Raw genomic sequence first — 18,004 nt, 5'->3', positions numbered from 1 at the left:
CTAAAGCACTACCTGTAGACAAGCTGTGATCACAAAACCCTTTTGCAGCCTCTGACACCTTAGTGACGCTGGCTGCCTTTTTACTTGAGCACGGGGAACCGATGCCTTCACACGCAACGGTCCTGGGGGGAGCACGATGGGAGCCCACCCCTCTGCAAAGACAGGGAATGCAGGATCTGTGTAAAGGTAAGACCATGTTCCCTTTTAATGGATTCCTCTGTGGACAGCGGGTGACCCTAATATTTTCTAGGATAAAAGATGGAAATTTCAGTCTATTTGTCACCGCTTGAGAGTAACTGCGAAAATCCTTCAGCGGCCCGGACACTCGTTGCCTCACGCAGCAATTCCGGCACCCATCAGGCTCTCTCCACTGCAGAAGAACACACGCAAAGTGCCAAGTTCATCGCTAACATTTGCTTTTGGTTTGTTCAATGCAAAAACAAACAAACGAACCCTCTTAGCATCAGGCTTCTGTAGCCAACCAAAATCTCAAAATCGGGGCCACCTTGTGTCCCGCATCTAACGAAACCCCGGCGGAGGCGGAGGCGGGGGCGGGGTGGCCCGGCGAGGCGGCGGGCGTGGGCCGAGGCGGAGCGGCCCCGCGCCTTAAAGCGCCTTACGGGTCGCCGTGGGCACGCACAGACAGACGGACACCCGCAGACACCATGGCGAGCCCCTGCGTGGAGCTGAGCAACAAGATGAAGATGCCGATCCTGGGGCTGGGCACTTGGCAGGTACCGGGGCGGGCAGGAGGACGCTGGTCCAGCGGGTGCTGCGAAAATGAAAAGGAAAAAAAAAAAAGAAAGAAAGAAAGACCCCCGACCAAAACCGGGGCAGAAACGGGGCTCCCGCGGTGCGGCGCGAGCTGCCGCGGAAGCCACGTCCCTGCGTGGGGGCCGGGTGGGTCGGTCTCGCCGCCCGCTTCTTGCAGCCCCGGCCGCGATCGCGGCCGCTTGTGTAACCGGGCGGGCTGCCAGGCGGGACGGGGCGGCGGGGGGAAGGGGAGAAGAGGGCTCGGGGAGCAAAAAGCAAAGAAAAAAAGGAAAAAAAAAAATCAGGGCTGAAGAAGGTGGAGGGAGGCAAAAGAAAGAGGAGGGGAAGCAAAAGAAGAACCTAACAAAAAAGAACGAAAAGTAGATTGCGAAAGGCTGCCTGGTTCGGCGCTTGCAGATTGCAGCCCTGGAATGGGGCCACTGGCTGGTGGGAGCTCTGCGCCACGAAACTGCCTTCGTGGGGAAGGCTTTGGGGAAGGCAAACTGCTTGGGCAACACTGAGATCAAATAAGAGGAAATTATGCCAGGCATTACGCTGCTGGAAATGGCAGAGTCCAAATGTCTCGCAGAAACCAACTCCTTTCTGCTCTATTCCCTTTCCCTGCAAAAATGCTGTTTGCCTAGGAAGTTGAAACTCAGTTTAAATGCAGGTGACAAAGAAACTCCAGCAGCATCTGGAAAGGGAGACTTTGCGGAGCTACCACAGCAGCAAGTGCTGGCAGAAGGCCATGGAAGAGCTCATGGTTTGGTTGTGTTTGCTTTCAGGCTCCTCCAGGAAAGGTGGAAGAGGTGGTGAAGTTTGCTATTGATGCAGGTTACCGCCTCTTCGACTGTGCCTATTTCTACCAGAATGAAAATGAAATAGGGAATGCAATCCAGCAGAAGATCAAGGAGGGGTCTGTGAAAAGGGAAGACCTCTTCATTGTCACTAAGGTACAAGGATGCAGGGTTTTTGGGGCATTTAGCTTTTCTCAAAGAGAAACCCTTGTTCCATCTGTAAAGTAACCTAAGGACTTATTCCCTTCTATGATATTCATTTCACGGTTGTCTTCTTGTGTGCTATAAATTCCATCCTTTATTTGCAATTTGGACTAAGCTTTACCTAAGGAACCACTGACAGCTTTGGAAAGATAGTGTAGCTGTTGCTGATCTAATAATTTCCTTGCTTCTATTAAGTCACTTAATTATACTGAAGGTTCATTTGCATGCACCCTAGAAAGATCAGAAAAAAAAGACAAGACAGGTGTCTGAATTCAGAGGTGCTGTGCTACTTACTGGTTTGCAAGACATTTGAAAATGGTGTCGTGTACAAAATGTAAACCTGAAAGGGAATAGAAATTAAAGTATGGCACTTCAGTCTGAAATGTCTTCTGTGTATTTACTCTAGTTCTTCATCTCATCTACTTGTCTCAGCAATGCTCTTTACCAAAAAGTGAGAACACTTCAACTAAAAAACTTATGACTTGAGGTTTTCACCAACAAAACCAGAAAACATTGAGCATAACTAAGCTTCTCCACATACTCTTCGTTTTTGTTAAAGAACAGGTTTTAACTTGAATACTACTTGCAAGTTCTTCTATTTAAACGACTTGAATTTGCATTTCAAAAATGAAGTAAAATTGACAACAGTTCTCACTGTGACCAGTTAAAAGGAACAGAAGGAGGGTAGCTATGAGCTGCTCAAGACTCAACATTTAGGCTGAAAAAAAATAAAATTCTAACACTAACAGCTTTGCTGTGTCAGATACACCTGGCAGAGTGTTACATTTATTTCTGAGAATCTTTTCTCATAAGTAGGAATACTGATTGTCCACCTTCACTACTGACTCCCTTCTTTGTGGTATGTTTGTTCTACCTTACTATTAAAACATTGGCGTCCATTGGATTGGCATCCATTCAGTGTGCACTGGGTAGATGGGGAGGGAGTTGTCCTCCCAGACCACCAAGGGAGAAGCTTCTGTCCCCTGGCCTGGACTGTGGAAGCTGTAGAGTCACGGTTGGGCTTGGTTTCTTCCCACAGTTGTGGAACACATTTCACGAGAGGTCCCTGGTCAAGGTAGCATGCAAGAAGAGCCTCGCTGCACTGCAACTCGACTACCTTGACCTCTACCTGATACATTTCCCTATGGGATTCAAGGTAGTCCTCTTCTACGTTCCTCTTCTCCTTACCTGGCTAGAAACATGGAGCATTCTCTCATCTATGCTGTGACCATCTTCATTATGCAGCTGGGATATGCTATGGTTCATTTGGCTCTTCCCTGAACCTGGTGGTAGCAAGCATTCAGTCACTCACTAGGTAGTGGTATGTTTTAGCACGTGGGTCTGGCTTTCTGTGCCTGTTGGAGCGAGATAATTGTAGGTATGACCATTGCTAATGAGCCCCCTGGGTCTTCAGGGAAACTGTAACCAACACACGATGGTGCAGTTTGGGGTGGTGGCCTTCTGCTGGGCCCGGACAGTGTGAACATCTGAGGTTTTGGAGACATTGGCTTGATCTAGAGTAACGAACAGTGAAAAATGAAGCACAGCGCAGAAAGAACATGCTTCTTTTTTTTCCCCACTCTACACCTCTGTATAATAAATAAAAACTCTAGAATAAAGGTAGGGGGGTGTCTGTTCCCTTCTCTCTAGATCCGCCTAAGCTACTAACATAATTGCTACTGCTTCCCACTCTTTGTATGCAGGGATTGATTTGTAGAAATATGGCTCTCGTCCAAAAGAGAATACTGATGAACATGCATAATTTTAGTTACGCAATACTTTTAAATGACCTGCTAACTTGCTGCCTATAATTCCAGTCAGAAGTGCTAGTAAATAGTAGGAAATTAAACTCTTTTAAAAAGTCTATGTATTATCTGCCTTGAAATAACAGGCTGGTGAAGAACTGCATCCTGTGGATGACAAGGGTATGAGTATCCCCAGTGATACTGATTTTCTGGACACATGGGAGGTAAGTTAATGTTTGCTCTTTTGAGCAGGTATCAGCACTGAAGATGGAGCAGAGATCTGCGTGCACAATGAAATTAAGGGATAGGCGTGGCTACAGAGAATAGTCACACAAAATTGTATTTCATGACCAGAACGAGCAGAGCTGCTGCTACCCCTTGTTCTGAGGAGCAAGACGGGGATGTCTTTAATAAGACTAAAGAGTAGGAAACTACCAGCACTGTAGGTGCTGTCACTAAAATAATAGTTGAATACGCACAATGGTAGAACTGAAGTGTAGAAGTGTACACTGAAATGTACTCAGAGGTAGTGCTCTGGCATAGGAGGAGGTGGAGGGGTCTCCCTTGCTTTTTTAGCTCTGGTCAAATGACCCCCAGAGAAGCCAAAGCAAAAGATTCTGTTTCTCATTACAAAAGGGTTGGCCAAGCCATTCTTCTTATATTACTTTCCCATCTGCAATGGGACATAAAGCATACAGATAATACAAGGTGCAAAGATTTTTTTTTTTAATTTGAGATACTATTATGTAATCTAGTGTGGGTTGTTTGTTGGTTTGTCACTCGCTTTAGGGAAATAAAATAGCGTAGTTGACAGTAATACCACCTCATAAATACACATTGATTGTCCTTACTCTTTAGGCCATGGAAGAGCTGGTGGACTGCGGTCTGGTAAAAGCCATTGGTATCTCCAACTTTAACCATGAGCAGATTGAAAGACTCTTGAACAAGCCAGGACTAAAATACAAGCCGGTAAATAACCAGGTAAGATTTTTGTTTCCATTGATGTCAACTAACCTTAGAATATTCCTAAATATATCCTTGCTACACTTCAGCTCTGAAACTGACTTCTGCCATGACCTTTAAATAATTTTGGTGCCATGGAAAGATCTTGCAAAGCACTAGGTATCTCTGGTTGTCTGAAAGTCCCTTCAAGTCAGTACTGCCTGCAATATGCAAGGCTTTGGTATGGTGTCAGTGTTGACGGTTTTTAGCTGACAGGGATCTTTCTTAACAGAAAAATTTTGTAGTTTTGTGTGTATATAATGCAGGGGAGATTTGAGAGCAATACCATGCAAAACAGTATGGCTTATTCATATCACAGTAATATGAAACAGATGAGAATATTTTGGTTTTAGACATTGGAAGAAAGTGAAAATATCCATTACCTTGTATAAGACCTTGTGACTTTCTGCTACACGTCCTCTTTCACACTCCCAGTGTCACAGCCCAGGTTGGTACAGGCCCATTTCTGCCAGCGCTGGGATAACCTGCAAAATCCCCACTGCAAGCTACTGCACAGGAATGCTCTAACTCTTTCACCAGACTTATTTATTTTTCGATATAAAATAAACCATTTCACTAAACTTCATTATAAAAAGGAGGGTTGAAGCATACAATTATATAACAAATTCTCACCACGTACCTTATGAATAAAACCACAGGACAGCAGGGGTTGACAAAGACCTTCTGACTTTCTTCCATATGCAACTTCTTTGCGCTCAGCTGAGGGTGCTGAATACCCATCTCTACTGGCTTGAAAATATCCAGATAAATCCCCACACTGGGTCCTGTGCAGGCACGGTGCTGCTTGTGCTGCTGTGCTGTGGTGCCAGGCTTGTGGCTAGTGTGTGCACCAGCCAGGCTTAGCACAAGTGGGTCATAGGACTTGGAAATATTTTATTGAGGATTATAAAGTTCTGGTGGGGATGGACCCAACTACCCCCATGTTAAAAGCTGCACCAACTTTGACACTTTAAAGCCTTCAGGCTTTGACTCCAGTTTGCTTCTCCATGGGTGGGCCTATGCCATACACTGTTGTTGCAGTAGTTGCCTAGTCCAGCTCAGGTCTAAATAAACTACTGTAGATGGATTTCATGTCACCATGCCTGGTAGCAAAGATATAGCATTTAGAAACATCTGGGTATGTGTATGGTGCCATGTTACACAGCGTAGACATAGCCTGGTGGTCATACTATGGCTTGTGGCAAGTTGAGCAGCATCCCCGTGTAGGGTCCTGTTGTTCCCAGTTAAAGGATATCTTGCCCGAATGGCTGGCTGCAACATGATCTGAACTAACCTAGGGAAGCTCATCTCCCCAAGTTTCTTCAGGATTTGGGGAGACTCCTTGAGAAGAGCTTGTGTGACTTGGAGAATTTCAGGTGTTCTGAGCTGTCCCTCTGAAGATGCAGTCCTGCTCTCCAGTAGTCCAGGAAGACTGATTTCCCTGATTTCTGATACAGATAGCACTTTCACTCTTCTCATCTATTTCTCACTATCTTTGTGTAATATGTAGCATGAGGAAGCCCTATTCTCTGCCAGGCCTCTAGACATTGCTGTGACATGAATAACTTTTTTATAAGATACATTTTAATCATGATATTGGGAGTCACATTTGCTGTGACCCAAGAGGAATTAAAATGTTAGTTATGCTCTGGAGCTCAGTGCAGTCTGCCTCTGTGTCAACCACCGTGTTTCTGTGCTCGCAGATCGAATGCCATCCGTACCTAACCCAGGAAAAGTTGATCAAGTACTGTAAATCCAACGGGATTTCTGTGACAGCATACAGCCCCCTTGGCTCCCCTAACCGCCCATGGTAAGAAAGCATTGCAGCCTTTCTGTTTACAAAACAATGCGTTTGCAACTTGAATCTTTGAGGCAAATAATGTAAATAATGTAGGTACAATGAGAAAAGTGCTGTTGCTTTGTTGCAGATTATTTCACACAAAATGTCAGGCTTCCTACAGGGAAGCTAATACCTTTCTACCATTGATATCCTGGCTTTTGTTTCTAATAGGGCCGAGCCAGGGGAACCTGTGCTGCTGGATGATCCCAAGATTAAAGAGATTGCAGTTAGACATCATAAAACCCCTGCCCAGGTAAGTGGGGTTGTCAGGGCAAACTATTCCTCCTCCTCAGACATTTTCACAAGCTGACGGCCAGTCTTAGCTGATGCTGCCTTCTCTAAAGGTACAGCATAATGGCGTTGAACTGCACTTGACTCTTCGTAGTGCCCCAGTTCTTACCAGCATTCATACAAATTATCAGGTCTTTTCTAAGAGATCCTGAGCGCTGAGCTTTTGGGAGCAGATCAGCAGTGGTATGTGCTTACTTCAGGTGTCCCCCTTCCTAGGGAGATTTCTTCTGCTCCCAGAGAGAACTGCTTGCTCCCTGAGAACCCCTTTCCTCTGAGGTTTACTTACAAATCATCAAGCCAACTTGTTATTCCTTTCTCAAGCTAAGTTAGCCAAGTTATTCAGAGAAGCCCTGTAATTGGCAGACCTATTTGATTGCTCCCTGTTTGCTCGTGTTCACAAAGAATCATTGAAAGCTGCTTGATTATTCAAGATGAAATTTTTTCTTTATTAGTTGCTAGTCACACAAATGAGTTCTTGCACAGGGTGTGCAGAAACTGCACTTCAAACAAATTCACATGTTGACAAGCAATCAACCATAGTCATATTTTAAGACAGGCAGAGCAGGACAAAAATTGTATGCAAGAGTCTTCTTTGGAGGGGGGCGGGAAATTTTAAAATCTATAAATATGTTTTTCCTTTTAAGGACTTCAGAAAGCTTAACCTAGGTGAGGTCCTTACCTGTGAGCCCAAAATAATCTGCAGTATCATTATGCTCATTTGGTCTGAGCACCCATATAACGCAAGCCAAAAGCATCATCATTTTTCAGCCCCCCTTCCTACCCTAAATGAAAACAAAGCAAGTCCCGGAGAAGCCAGGATGTAGAAACAACATAGGCCAGAAACAATTACAGTTTGTCAGTAGACTGCAAGCAAATGCTGGAACATCAAACTCCTGTATGCAAACCGGTAGAAAAGTTCACTCTTCCAAAGAGCGAACATGGTTGTAGAAAGAGAAACTGGTTTGTGCATGAAAAAAAAAAAAGGTAAGACAACGCAAAATGCATTTGAACAGATTCCTCAGTACCCGTGTTCATGCTCCTCCTTGCCCTTTCCTAGGTTCTGATCCGGTTTCTTATCCAAAGAGACGTGATTGTCATTCCCAAGTCTGACAAACCACAGCGTATTGAGGAAAACATCAAGGTGAAGTTTCCATTGGGACTGCTGCCACCTTTTTACACAGGATAGGCACCCACACCCATATCTCCTCCGTGTTTCCAAGCAGCACCTAAGAGGCATTGGAAGGGGAGCACAGAGATGTAAAGATTAGGGCTCAGCACTACCTAACCATCCACACGTGTTCTCTGGGGAAAAGCATTTTGTTCCTGCCAGGAGAGAAATGGGTTACACCAGGGTGGTCCGAGCTCTGCTGCCCTGGAAAGGGAATCCCAGCTTTGGGCTTGCCCTCTGGGAGATGCTTAATGAGCCCCTCTTTAGGGTGTAAAGGAACAAATTGTAAACACCAGACCCGTTATAGTTTATGTCTCACTTTGAGGCTCTGGTTCCCCTTGGCAGGGAGGTTCAGCTGGATGTTTGCTCATAAGGCCTGGCATCTTAGATAATACCTCTGTGTTACTTTCAATTCATGATGCTACATTTTGGACTTATTTCTCCTATAAACCAGCAGCAGGAATTCTTACATGATTGATTAACTGTGAGACAACTATTTGCAGTTGGTACCCAGTAGTCCTCTGTTGTAGCAGAAATATTTCTTGCTAGTTCCAGTATTTGTGACACATCGAGTAATCCATCCTTAGCACCTTACGTTTTCTGTCTGTGCATTACAACACAAACTGCAGCAGCATTTGCATTCAACCACCCAGAACTATAAGACATTGCTATGAACAGTGCCTCAGAGAGAAAAGGACTACCTTGATTACTTCAAGGGTAAATTGGTATTTGGCTGAGAAATAAGAGGATTTCTTAACTACGCTTGGTGTGGATGCAGTATGTTCCTACCTCAAGTCATAAATGCACAAAGCACACTTAGTAGCTAACTACTCATGAACCTAAGTAAAAAGGGCTTTCTTTTTTTCTTTTTTTCCCTGCTAGGTGTTTGACTTTGAACTGTCTAAAACGGAGATGGACGTCATCCTCAGCTTTAACAGGAACTGGAGGGCAGTTCCAGCGCTCCAGTATGTCCCTTATTATCCACTAGGCCTATCTCTATGTGTATTTTCATCCCCCATATCTTGAAAACATACATGACCAAAACCAGGGAGAGCTCATATCTTAAACCCTGAACCCCACGTAATGAGACATGTCCTGGAACTGACATCAGGAGGGAGACTCATTTAGGGCATTCCCTTCAGGATCTTGGTGTTGCATGTTCTTGTTCACAAGCCCATGTTCAAATTAATGACAGCAGCAAGACTTGAGTACATGGGCAGTGGGGGAGGGAGACTGCAGTAGGGAAATGCTTCTGAAGATATTTTCTACAATACTTAAATAACCAGTTCTTTCTCTTCTCAGAGCTGTCAATCACAAGGACTACCCATTCAAAGCAGAATATTAACATCAGTGGTTTCTGCGAGACCTCCATGTAACTCCTTCCGGATTAGAAGATGTACGCTATAGCTTAGTCTTCATGAGTTCTTCTGTACTTGACAATCACTACGAGCAGTTACTTGTCCTCCTTTTTTAGGAGGCCGCTAGCTGGTATAAAAATGCATCAATAGGGACGGATCTTTTGTTATGATGGTTAACAGAAATCTGGTTTTGATTACTAGTAAAGAGACAATGTCTTTTCATTTCCTTTTTTCCTTGTCTTCCTTAATTAAATACATGTTTAACAAAAAACTTTGGTTACTTACAAGATTTTTTTTATGTTATTGCCAGTGCGGTCAGTCATACTGGCTCATGAGTTGCTGTCAAGGAATGCTGCTTTAATTACTTTGCTTTTTACCATAATTGTGATTTTTATAGTGTGAATCTCCAATGCTTTAATATTTTATATGAATAAAGTTTGAATAACAATAAAACTTAATCAGTTTAAGTGCTTAAATTGTTTCTTACAATTAGTTATAAAACATGCCTGAAGTCTGTTTTTTTAAAATTTTAGTACAGATAGAAATGAGCTTTTATAATTCCTGTACAAGAACAATACATAGAGACTACTTTGTGGCTTATGCATCAACCAGGGTCGTGCTCTAGCTAGAACCTAAAGAACAAGGTTGTCCTTGTTACTCCACATAGCCCTCCCTCCAGACAACTAGAAATTGAACTCTTGTGTGATGAGAGGTGAAAAGTTGAAGACATCATCATATGCAGTGATAACACACATCAAAATACACCCAGCCAAACATAAGGGCTACCTACAAAATCAGACTGACTTGCTCTGGAAGTCTCAAACACAGAATTAGATTTTTTGCACCCCTGCTGGCAGCATTCAGAACAACATATCCAGACAAGGGTTGGCTTTATCTAAGGAAAACATAGAAAACCTCTTCTTTAAAAACACCAAAGCAAACCCTGAGGCAGACTCACAATTGCTTTAAAGTATTTTCAGATGGGTAATGCTAGGCCAAAACAAAGGCAGGCTTGAAAAAGGCTGTTTTGTGGCATTCTGCACACTGGCAAGAGAAAGTCTGGCTAGGATGCCGAGTGAGCTGCAGGAAAGCATGATCAGAAGCTAAGGTGACAATCTGGTATCATCTGAAAAATCATCACCTCATAATGGTATCAAAACACCAAAAAAACTTGCAGCACCGCTGACTCAGCCACCGGGATTTGTCTTTGGGGAATTCTGCCAGGAGGTGGTGCCAGCTGGTGGGAACGAACCATGACTGCACCACTTTACAGTATTTCCTAAAAGTAAAACCAATTGTGCCCAGCAAGCTTCCACGCTCTCAGAAAAGGCAATAACCAGGACCAAAAGAAACTTACCTACATCAACAAGGAAAAGCATCACTTCAGCAGAGATTGCAGAGAAATGTAGCAACGTAGTTGGTCAGTACAAGGCAGGAGAACAGGCACACTCACAAACATACAAGCTCTTTTCAAGTTAAATTAGGCAGCATCTGATTATTTCTCCCTCAGTAGTTCAGAAAGCTGTGCTTGCTGCAGCCTTCCCAGGGCTTCCCGTGGAGCTGGCAGCAGCCTGGGGGGCCTCTTTCAGATGACCATGTCCTGGTTAGAGCAGGGCGTTATGTGCTGTGCTGCCGTTAGAGAAAAAATGAAGGGGATAGGAGGACAACGGGAAAGCCAACAGCTCCCCAGGCTTGGTCCCCATGATCATCCAAGCCTGGAAGCACATCCCACCAAGGCAGACAGAAGAAACATGACGGCTCTCACACAGAAAACATTTTTCAAAGCAGGAAAGCAGACAGCTGTGCCGCTAGGTCAGAACCTACTTCGTTGAGCATGCTGACTTCTGGGTAATGCACAGCTCCTGTCTCATACTGATAGACGTGACAATTAAGATTTATTTTTTTTCTTTAAGAATACGTGGGTTAAAGCTGCTGATTTTACGACTTGGCTGTCTGGTGTAGGATAGTACATCAGGAGAGACATCCTTCGAGGTTCTTTGCAATGATACCTTATTTTACATGGCCTTAGCACGATTCCTATCCCAGTTACAACAACTGGCTGGTTCTTACTCATTAACAAACACAGGGCTGCTGATGGAAATATTCCATTTATTGTGGATGCAGTTTCAGAATACATTGTATGAACAAATCATTTTTATTGCAGCTATCGTATGTATTTGAAAGACTCAGAGGAGTGTTTACAAAACCCCCACACAAAAAACATGACAACTCACAGACAATGTCAGGCACAGTTTCACCCCCTACAGATAACTACGTGCATCTCTATATGTAAACAAGATGATTCAGCCAAACAGCGGAGCTCATCTTTGGGTTGAAATATAACATTATTCTTCTTTAGGAAGAAGACAGGTGCTGTAAGAGATGGAAGTGGTGAAAAGGGAGATCCTGGTAGTTCCGATGCACAACGAAGCTGTTAACAAAGTCCTCAGGGGCTAGTTCAGTTGCTCAGTTTATGCCACCCATACACTGTAGGATGTAAATGCTAAACTGTATGGCATGTAAATTCAAACCAAGCTGACGTCTTATAGCCATGTGTTTACTATATACAAATGAAAACATCTGTAAATAAGATATTCGGGAGAGAGAGTTAAAAAGAAGCACTATAAAGATAGAGGTTTACTTCATTTTAGGTGGACTTAGTGTACGGCACTGATGGATGGCAAGATTTAGTGTACAGTCATTTGAAACAAGCTCCAACTGTGTTTAGGTTTTTTTCTTTTTAATTATGGTAGTTTTATATAAATTAAACTACAACGTTTTATACAAGTGACCTATTTTTGACCCTCTATACCCTTACCTTTTCCTCTTTTAAAAACTATACTTTCTTTTTAATTACCCGTTAGTGGGCAACTGACATTTAAAATTTTTTAATACTTATCTCACCATACCTCTAATGGCAATTATGAAATGTTACTATAGAAAACTGTGTGATTTTGTCTTTATTGTTTTAAGCTGTGATATTGGCTAATTATGTATATTACTAAATATAATACTCTAGCACGTATTAAAGCATTCTACCATTAGTAGTGCCTTTAGGCTAAACTTTGTAAAGCTATGTGTGTATATATTCTAAATTGCATTCAATTACTAGTCACTAACAACAAAAAGAAATATCAGTACCGCTGTCAGCTAACATAATCATCCAAATTTAGGTATTAACTTAAACTAGAATGGAAAAATTGATACTTAAAAAAAGTATAAAACAAAAAAAATTAAAACACGTTATTGATGCAGTATTTCTCATGACATGGGCAACTTACAGAAAATATTACATTGTCAACTAAAGATATTTCTTCCATGCCTTAGTCTAAAGTGCAGAAAGAAAGACTTCTGTATTACAAAAGTAACCAGTTTTTATAGGTTTACTGCACACCTTTCTTAAGCAACTTCACTTTATATGCATTTTGGGTTGACCTCTTATGCCAGTTGAAATCACTGTTCAGATACATAGTTATGACTATCAGTAGGAGAGTCTATATATTTCACAGCATGGGTTTTCTTTAGGAATAAAGGCTCTTGTGCAAAGGCAGTACTATTATGATGAATGTCTAGACTGATTATTAAATACAGTGCTAATATACATGGTTTTAACTGGGATAATGCAAAAAAGACATTTTGGTAAATAAACATAAATATAAAAAGAACAATTTAGCACTCTTTTCCTTTTTTTTTTTCCCCCAACTGATTGGTCCAGCGTCTTTAGTGGCCTTCTATGGTTCTTTCTCAAATTGTCTCAAACCTGCTGAGAAAGAGAAAGATTAAAGATGGCTTGAAATAACCCAAACGTGTCTCTAAAATAGAGAAGGCATGGCTCTAGATTAACACACAGCATGTAAGAAGGCAGGACACAAGCTGGATGCTGCTGTGCTCATGTACTGGAATTGCTCAGCGGTGGTGTCCAAGAGGACATGCAGGATTTCACTTCTCACCTCCGACAGCCCTGGAAGCAGCTCAGGGAGAGCTCAGGAGCTTCCCACCCAGAAACGCGGGGGGTGCTGCACCCTGTGCTCTCCCCAGTCACGCGTGGGTGGCTGCCGTGCTAAGGCAGGCTGTGCTGCAGTGCTTGGTGCGCGCACTCCGAGTCCACGGCAAGACTGAAAGCCGGCTCCTGAGAGCCTCCTCCTGCAACCCCTCTGCTGAAGCCCTCAGCTCACTCAGCCTTAGAGAGAAGCTCGGCAGTGTCCGAACCACTCAGCAGGGTCTGCTACCGTAGGCAACGACGCACGACTGCTAACGCCTTCCGTGGGAGCAGAGCAGCACTAACACTGAGCTAGCCTGAAAACCCCTCTCCTAACAGCTCGGTTTGAAAAAGGATAAGAGGAAGAGGAAGACAATTCTGTTCTGCATGACTCCAAACTGATAAGAAAAGGTCACAGGCACACCATCGCTCTGGCTTCACATATGAATATGAAGAAAAATGTGTGCAGTGTTAATGTATAGAAAATCAAAAGTTTTTTATATTTGATTATTTCATTCCTAGTGAAGAGTCAAGGGATGTTGCAAGACATCTTAAAGCTATTAAGTTGATCAGTGAATTTCCATTCTTCCCCAGTGGTCCTTAGGCACATATTTCCCTTAATTGGTTTTATTTGGAGTGGTTCAGATTAAAATAAAAATTTTAAGAGTGCACAAAAGCTAGGAGGGGAATTTTGCTGATTTCTTTCCGTACAACTAGGTTGTGTTTCCCAAACTAGTAGTTTCAAAATTACAGTAGCAGGACTCTTTTTGCTTTGAGAAGACACCAATGCACAGCTCCAGCAAAAGCAGTGCTGCTGTTGAGTGCATTTGAACTCCATTCCAGTCTGGGTATGCAGGAGCACATGAGACTCACAACCAGACAGAGGAATTATTTTTAAAAATCAACACTGCTGAATTTTCTTCATCAGGCTTCACCATTACCCAGTGGCAGTGTTTAAAATCAGATGCAGGGCTCATTCTCAGTAGTACTGAAATCTTCTATTTCTGCTAAATAATGCTGCTGCAAGAGCCTCGCTTTTTGGGTTTCCCCTCTCCATCATGAAAGGCATATCCATTCCTGCTGCAGCCTTTAAAAAAAGCCTTTCCCAGATGCCTTGCATTTGCTGTAATTAGTTAAATGACCATCCCATTCCTCAGGCCTCACACAGTTTAATGACGCTCTCCAGCTACAGTAAAGATGCTATGCATGTCACTCAAACAAGGCATTGCAAACATGGCTGGAGCACTGCTAGTCCTCAGTCCTCCTAGAAAGATGATTTAGGCTTATTTCTCAAACATTCATGTTTTGCAATGGAGCTTTTGAAAGGTAAAGGCAAGAAGGGTTGGGGTTTTTTGCATCAACATTAACAGCCATAGAATTTTAAAACTTAGATGTGCCTGTAGGAAAACGTGACAAAGTTTCTATTTAATATGCAGGTGTATTATTAGAATTACTTACCATTAGTCTCTGATTTTTTCCCCATAGCTGATACCTATTTGAAGAAGTAATAACACGTTATTAAAGTTGAATATGGGACAACATAGCTATTTGTAACAAGAAAAAGTAGTCAACTCCATGCAAAGGACAGATTCCCACACAAAACACAGCTCTGCCAAATAAGAATATAAAAGTTACATGCTGCCCATGGCTTTCTGTGCCTCATTGTACTGTCTTTTATAGATAAAAAGGCAGATTAGTAACAAAAGACATGCAGAGGCCTAATTCCAACTAACTGACTGTATGGAGGCGAACAGCACCTTCCCTCTAGAAAGCCTCCCACAGAGATATTATCCTTTTAACAATGCACTGAAGTGTTACCTTAGAAGAAGAAGAAGATGGCTTTTCAACTGACTGCTTCTCCCAGAGATTACGTTTGCCGGATACATCTCCCAGTTTTAAATCCTGTATTTTTAAATTAATGTCAGAGAACCAACATTAGTTCAGGTTTATTTTAATTTGGTAGAGGAAAAGTTTGAATGTGACTTCCTCATAAGAAAAGTTGAAGAGCATCCACCAGTGGTAAACATTACGTTGTCTATCAATTATAAAGCTATTCAGAATGACACTTCACATAATCACTCCACACATATACATGGCTTTACAACAAAAAACAATCCTGCTGCATCTGTTTAGTGTTGCACAGACTGGCCATAACTTATTACATTCATCCTAGGGAGTACAGTGAAAAGTTACTGCACCATCAGGTTTTTAAGAAAACAATTCCAATTTTTGCAGAAAAAAAAAGATTTTTTCAGAAATAGTATTTCTGTTAGGGAGGAATTCAAAAGTAGCTTGTCTCAGTTATTTTAGATCAGAATCAAAATATTTCATTTTAAAAACTGCAAAAAAAAATAGAGTAGGAATTCTAATACAACAGAAAAGCAGATCCTCCTCTGCATTCTTAAATATAGGTTTCACGATTTAACACTGTAGTCCTTCATATCCATTTGAATTTCCATTGCATCCATTAAAACCTTAGCATGTACCAATCACTAGCCTGGCAGAAAAAAAACATGTGAGGTAAAGTCATTAACAAATAATAATATTCTCTGAAAATGAGTGCATATGGAGACTTTAAGCAAAACTCAGTAAAAATGTCAAGCTGCTTCTTGGGAAAAGCAGGGCTACAAATCAAGATGACAAATGCTAGGCTAGTAGCAATGCACCTGCTCAAGGACAGATGGATTGGTATCTACCTCTGTGGTTGGCAAACAAATTTTGGGCATAAGTACTCTCCTTTTCAAAAAGTGCTCAAGTCCTGCATGGTTTCCAGAATCTTGTTCTTGCCATCTATAGATAGGTAGTTTTCTGCACATGAGAATTTCTAACTTGGGATAGAAAAATGCCCAGTGATGAATGTAAATGTGATTTCTGCAAGAGGTATTTGCACCCAACAGAGATGCTCTAGAATTGATCATAATTTAAAGCCAAAGAGGGTTGCTGATGGTTAAGACTTTAAGCCAATTCTGTACTTCAAAAAGCAAGTTCAGCAGTAACAGAGGAAGGGAGAAAACAGCAAAATTGCGGTGGACCTTATCACAAAGCTACTTGCAGTGGACATTATCAGAAAGCCACTTCCATAATCCTGAAATAATTTGGGATCTGTGATTTAGGTTCACCATGAAACTAATTGAGATCTGTGCTCCCTCTACTTTTAATTGAATGTTGTTCCAAAACCCACAAGAATCTTGATGGTCACAAAAGCTTCAAATGATTCTTTATTTTGGTGGAATGTGATGGGCGTAGGAAGTAATTTGGTAACTAAGAAATTCTAGGCTTCCCTTTGATTTATCCTGGTAAAAAAAAAAGTAAAAATCACACATTACAGATGTATATAATTCTTCATAGTCAATTTTAAACAGGTTTACCTGACCACCTTAGCAAACAGACCCCCAAAGAAGAAGAATAGGAGGAGGGCAGGTTCCTTCAAGCAGAGATATTGAAAGAAGAAAGAACAATCTATTGAGAAAGAGGGAAATGAAGACATAGATAGAAACAGTTGGCTGAGGGCAAAACAAGAGGTTAGTTTTACATTATCTAAAATATGCAACTTAAAAGAAAGAGAGGAAAATCTGGAGGCAGATTCTGTGCTGGTTTTCAGTGGTTGTGATTAAATACAGTGACCACAATGACTTCTTTTGTTTTTATATTCATGTCCATAAGGACACAACCTCCAGGTAGTTACCAGTAAATACTGACATTATGGACAACGCTGCAAATTCCAAGCTCCTCTTTGGGACAAATAGGAGTGTGAACTGAGAAAGCGTTTTGTCAGGCTACACCTTTTATAAAGGGCGAGTGGAGTGGCAGAAAAACACTGCACAAGGATATGGGAAGAAAACAGTTCTTTAATAAAATCCCAAAGTTGAATCATTAACACCACAAGTGATGCCCTGCCATTCTCCAATATGGACACCTACAGCTCCAGTTCCTCATCCCTACCCTTCCCCACCCCACAATTACCTGTTTCTGCTCCTTCCCACATCCACACTGCTGCTTCCCATACTCCCAGATTACTACCTTGATAGCATTTTCTGCTCTGATTCTTGCTGAAGTAATGGGCATGCTAGAGGGCCTTCATTAGAAATGACATTTAGGCTCTTAAAGGGTTAAAGTATTTCAATTGTGTTTAAAAACATACTTGGAAGATTTTTACAGGGCAAGGGCCAAAGCACAAGTGTTTCATCCAAGGTCTATGGCTGGTAATTTCTAAATGAATGGTAGGCCTTTCCCAAGTGGTAAATTAATGTCCTTCTCTACCAGAGAAATGCTTCTCTGAGCACTGTCCTTTTAGAGCACTCCTAAGCTTTAAGGTGAGAACTGCCCTGTTTCATACCCTCCCTTTCTGACTACCCAGGAGTCAGCAGCCAGAGGGCCTCTGTGAGCTTCCAGGAGAGGACACGCAGCAAGGTTCCTCCAAAGACCATCAGCTGCTTGAGGAAGCACTGTCACCACCTCTGCCCCAGTACCCACCTATTGAAAAGATGGTTGTTGCAGGTTTACTTACAGAAGGTTTTGGAGCAGGTGATTTGTTGCTCTCTGGGGTCTTGGTTAACCACTCGTTGATACGACTGGAGACACCAACCTTCAGTCCAGCAGTTTCCTGCAAAATAATAAAACCTAATCAGAAGACTTTCAGAACAGCTTTTGCTATGTTTTCCACAGTTTAGATTTAAAAACGAAGCCAAGCCTGAGTTTAATGTAGAGGTCCTCACTGAGACTATGGCTAGCTAAGAGTCATCCTGTGTGCTCCAAAGATATTGTCCCTGTCAACTACACAGTATTCTAGTTTTCAATAATGATAAATGTGGGCTGACTAAATCATTTCCACTGCTAACCCAGGAATAAATATTAGACATACACCTGC

General features: G+C 42.2%; 2 protein-coding genes across 6 annotated transcripts in view; one reads left to right on the top strand and one right to left on the bottom strand.

Annotated features, from left to right (window-relative positions):
• The first annotated feature begins 632 nt into the window (after positions 1-632).
• Positions 633-9,610, top strand: LOC140657316 (aldo-keto reductase family 1 member B10-like). 2 transcript variants are annotated; one of them, XM_072874142.1, is made up of 10 exons: positions 633-734; positions 1,539-1,706; positions 2,794-2,910; positions 3,646-3,723; positions 4,358-4,480; positions 6,205-6,311; positions 6,513-6,594; positions 7,690-7,773; positions 8,683-8,765; positions 9,103-9,609. In XM_072874142.1, the coding sequence occupies exons 1-10, from the start codon at positions 666-668 to the stop codon at positions 9,143-9,145; spliced, it is 954 nt and encodes a 317-aa protein (XP_072730243.1). In that variant the 5' UTR covers positions 633-665; the 3' UTR covers positions 9,146-9,609. The 2 variants fall into 2 exon arrangements, with proteins under 2 accessions (XP_072730243.1, XP_072730252.1); XM_072874151.1 differs by lacking the exons at positions 2,794-2,910; positions 3,646-3,723 and having other exon boundaries at positions 9,103-9,610.
• A 1,640-nt stretch (positions 9,611-11,250) lies between these two features.
• Positions 11,251-18,004, bottom strand: part of CALD1 (caldesmon 1) — a 196,246-nt gene continuing 189,492 nt past the window's right edge. For 3 of the 4 annotated variants that reach the window (XM_072874135.1, XM_072874111.1, XM_072874118.1), the window contains 4 exons: positions 17,645-17,740; positions 14,956-15,039; positions 14,596-14,629; positions 11,251-12,921 (listed from right to left, as the gene is read on the bottom strand). In XM_072874135.1, the coding sequence (XP_072730236.1) occupies positions 12,890-12,921; positions 14,596-14,629; positions 14,956-15,039; positions 17,645-17,740 (246 nt within the window). In that variant the 3' untranslated portion in view covers positions 11,251-12,889. The remainder of the gene's footprint in view (positions 12,922-14,595; positions 14,630-14,955; positions 15,040-17,644; positions 17,741-18,004) is intronic. The other variant, XM_072874126.1, reaches the window with a different exon arrangement.

The sequence above is a fragment of the Ciconia boyciana genome, chromosome 1, assembly GCF_034638445.1.
Source record: "Ciconia boyciana chromosome 1, ASM3463844v1, whole genome shotgun sequence".
Lineage (NCBI taxonomy): Eukaryota > Metazoa > Chordata > Aves > Ciconiiformes > Ciconiidae > Ciconia > Ciconia boyciana.
This window is presented reverse-complemented; position numbering and strand designations above follow the sequence as displayed.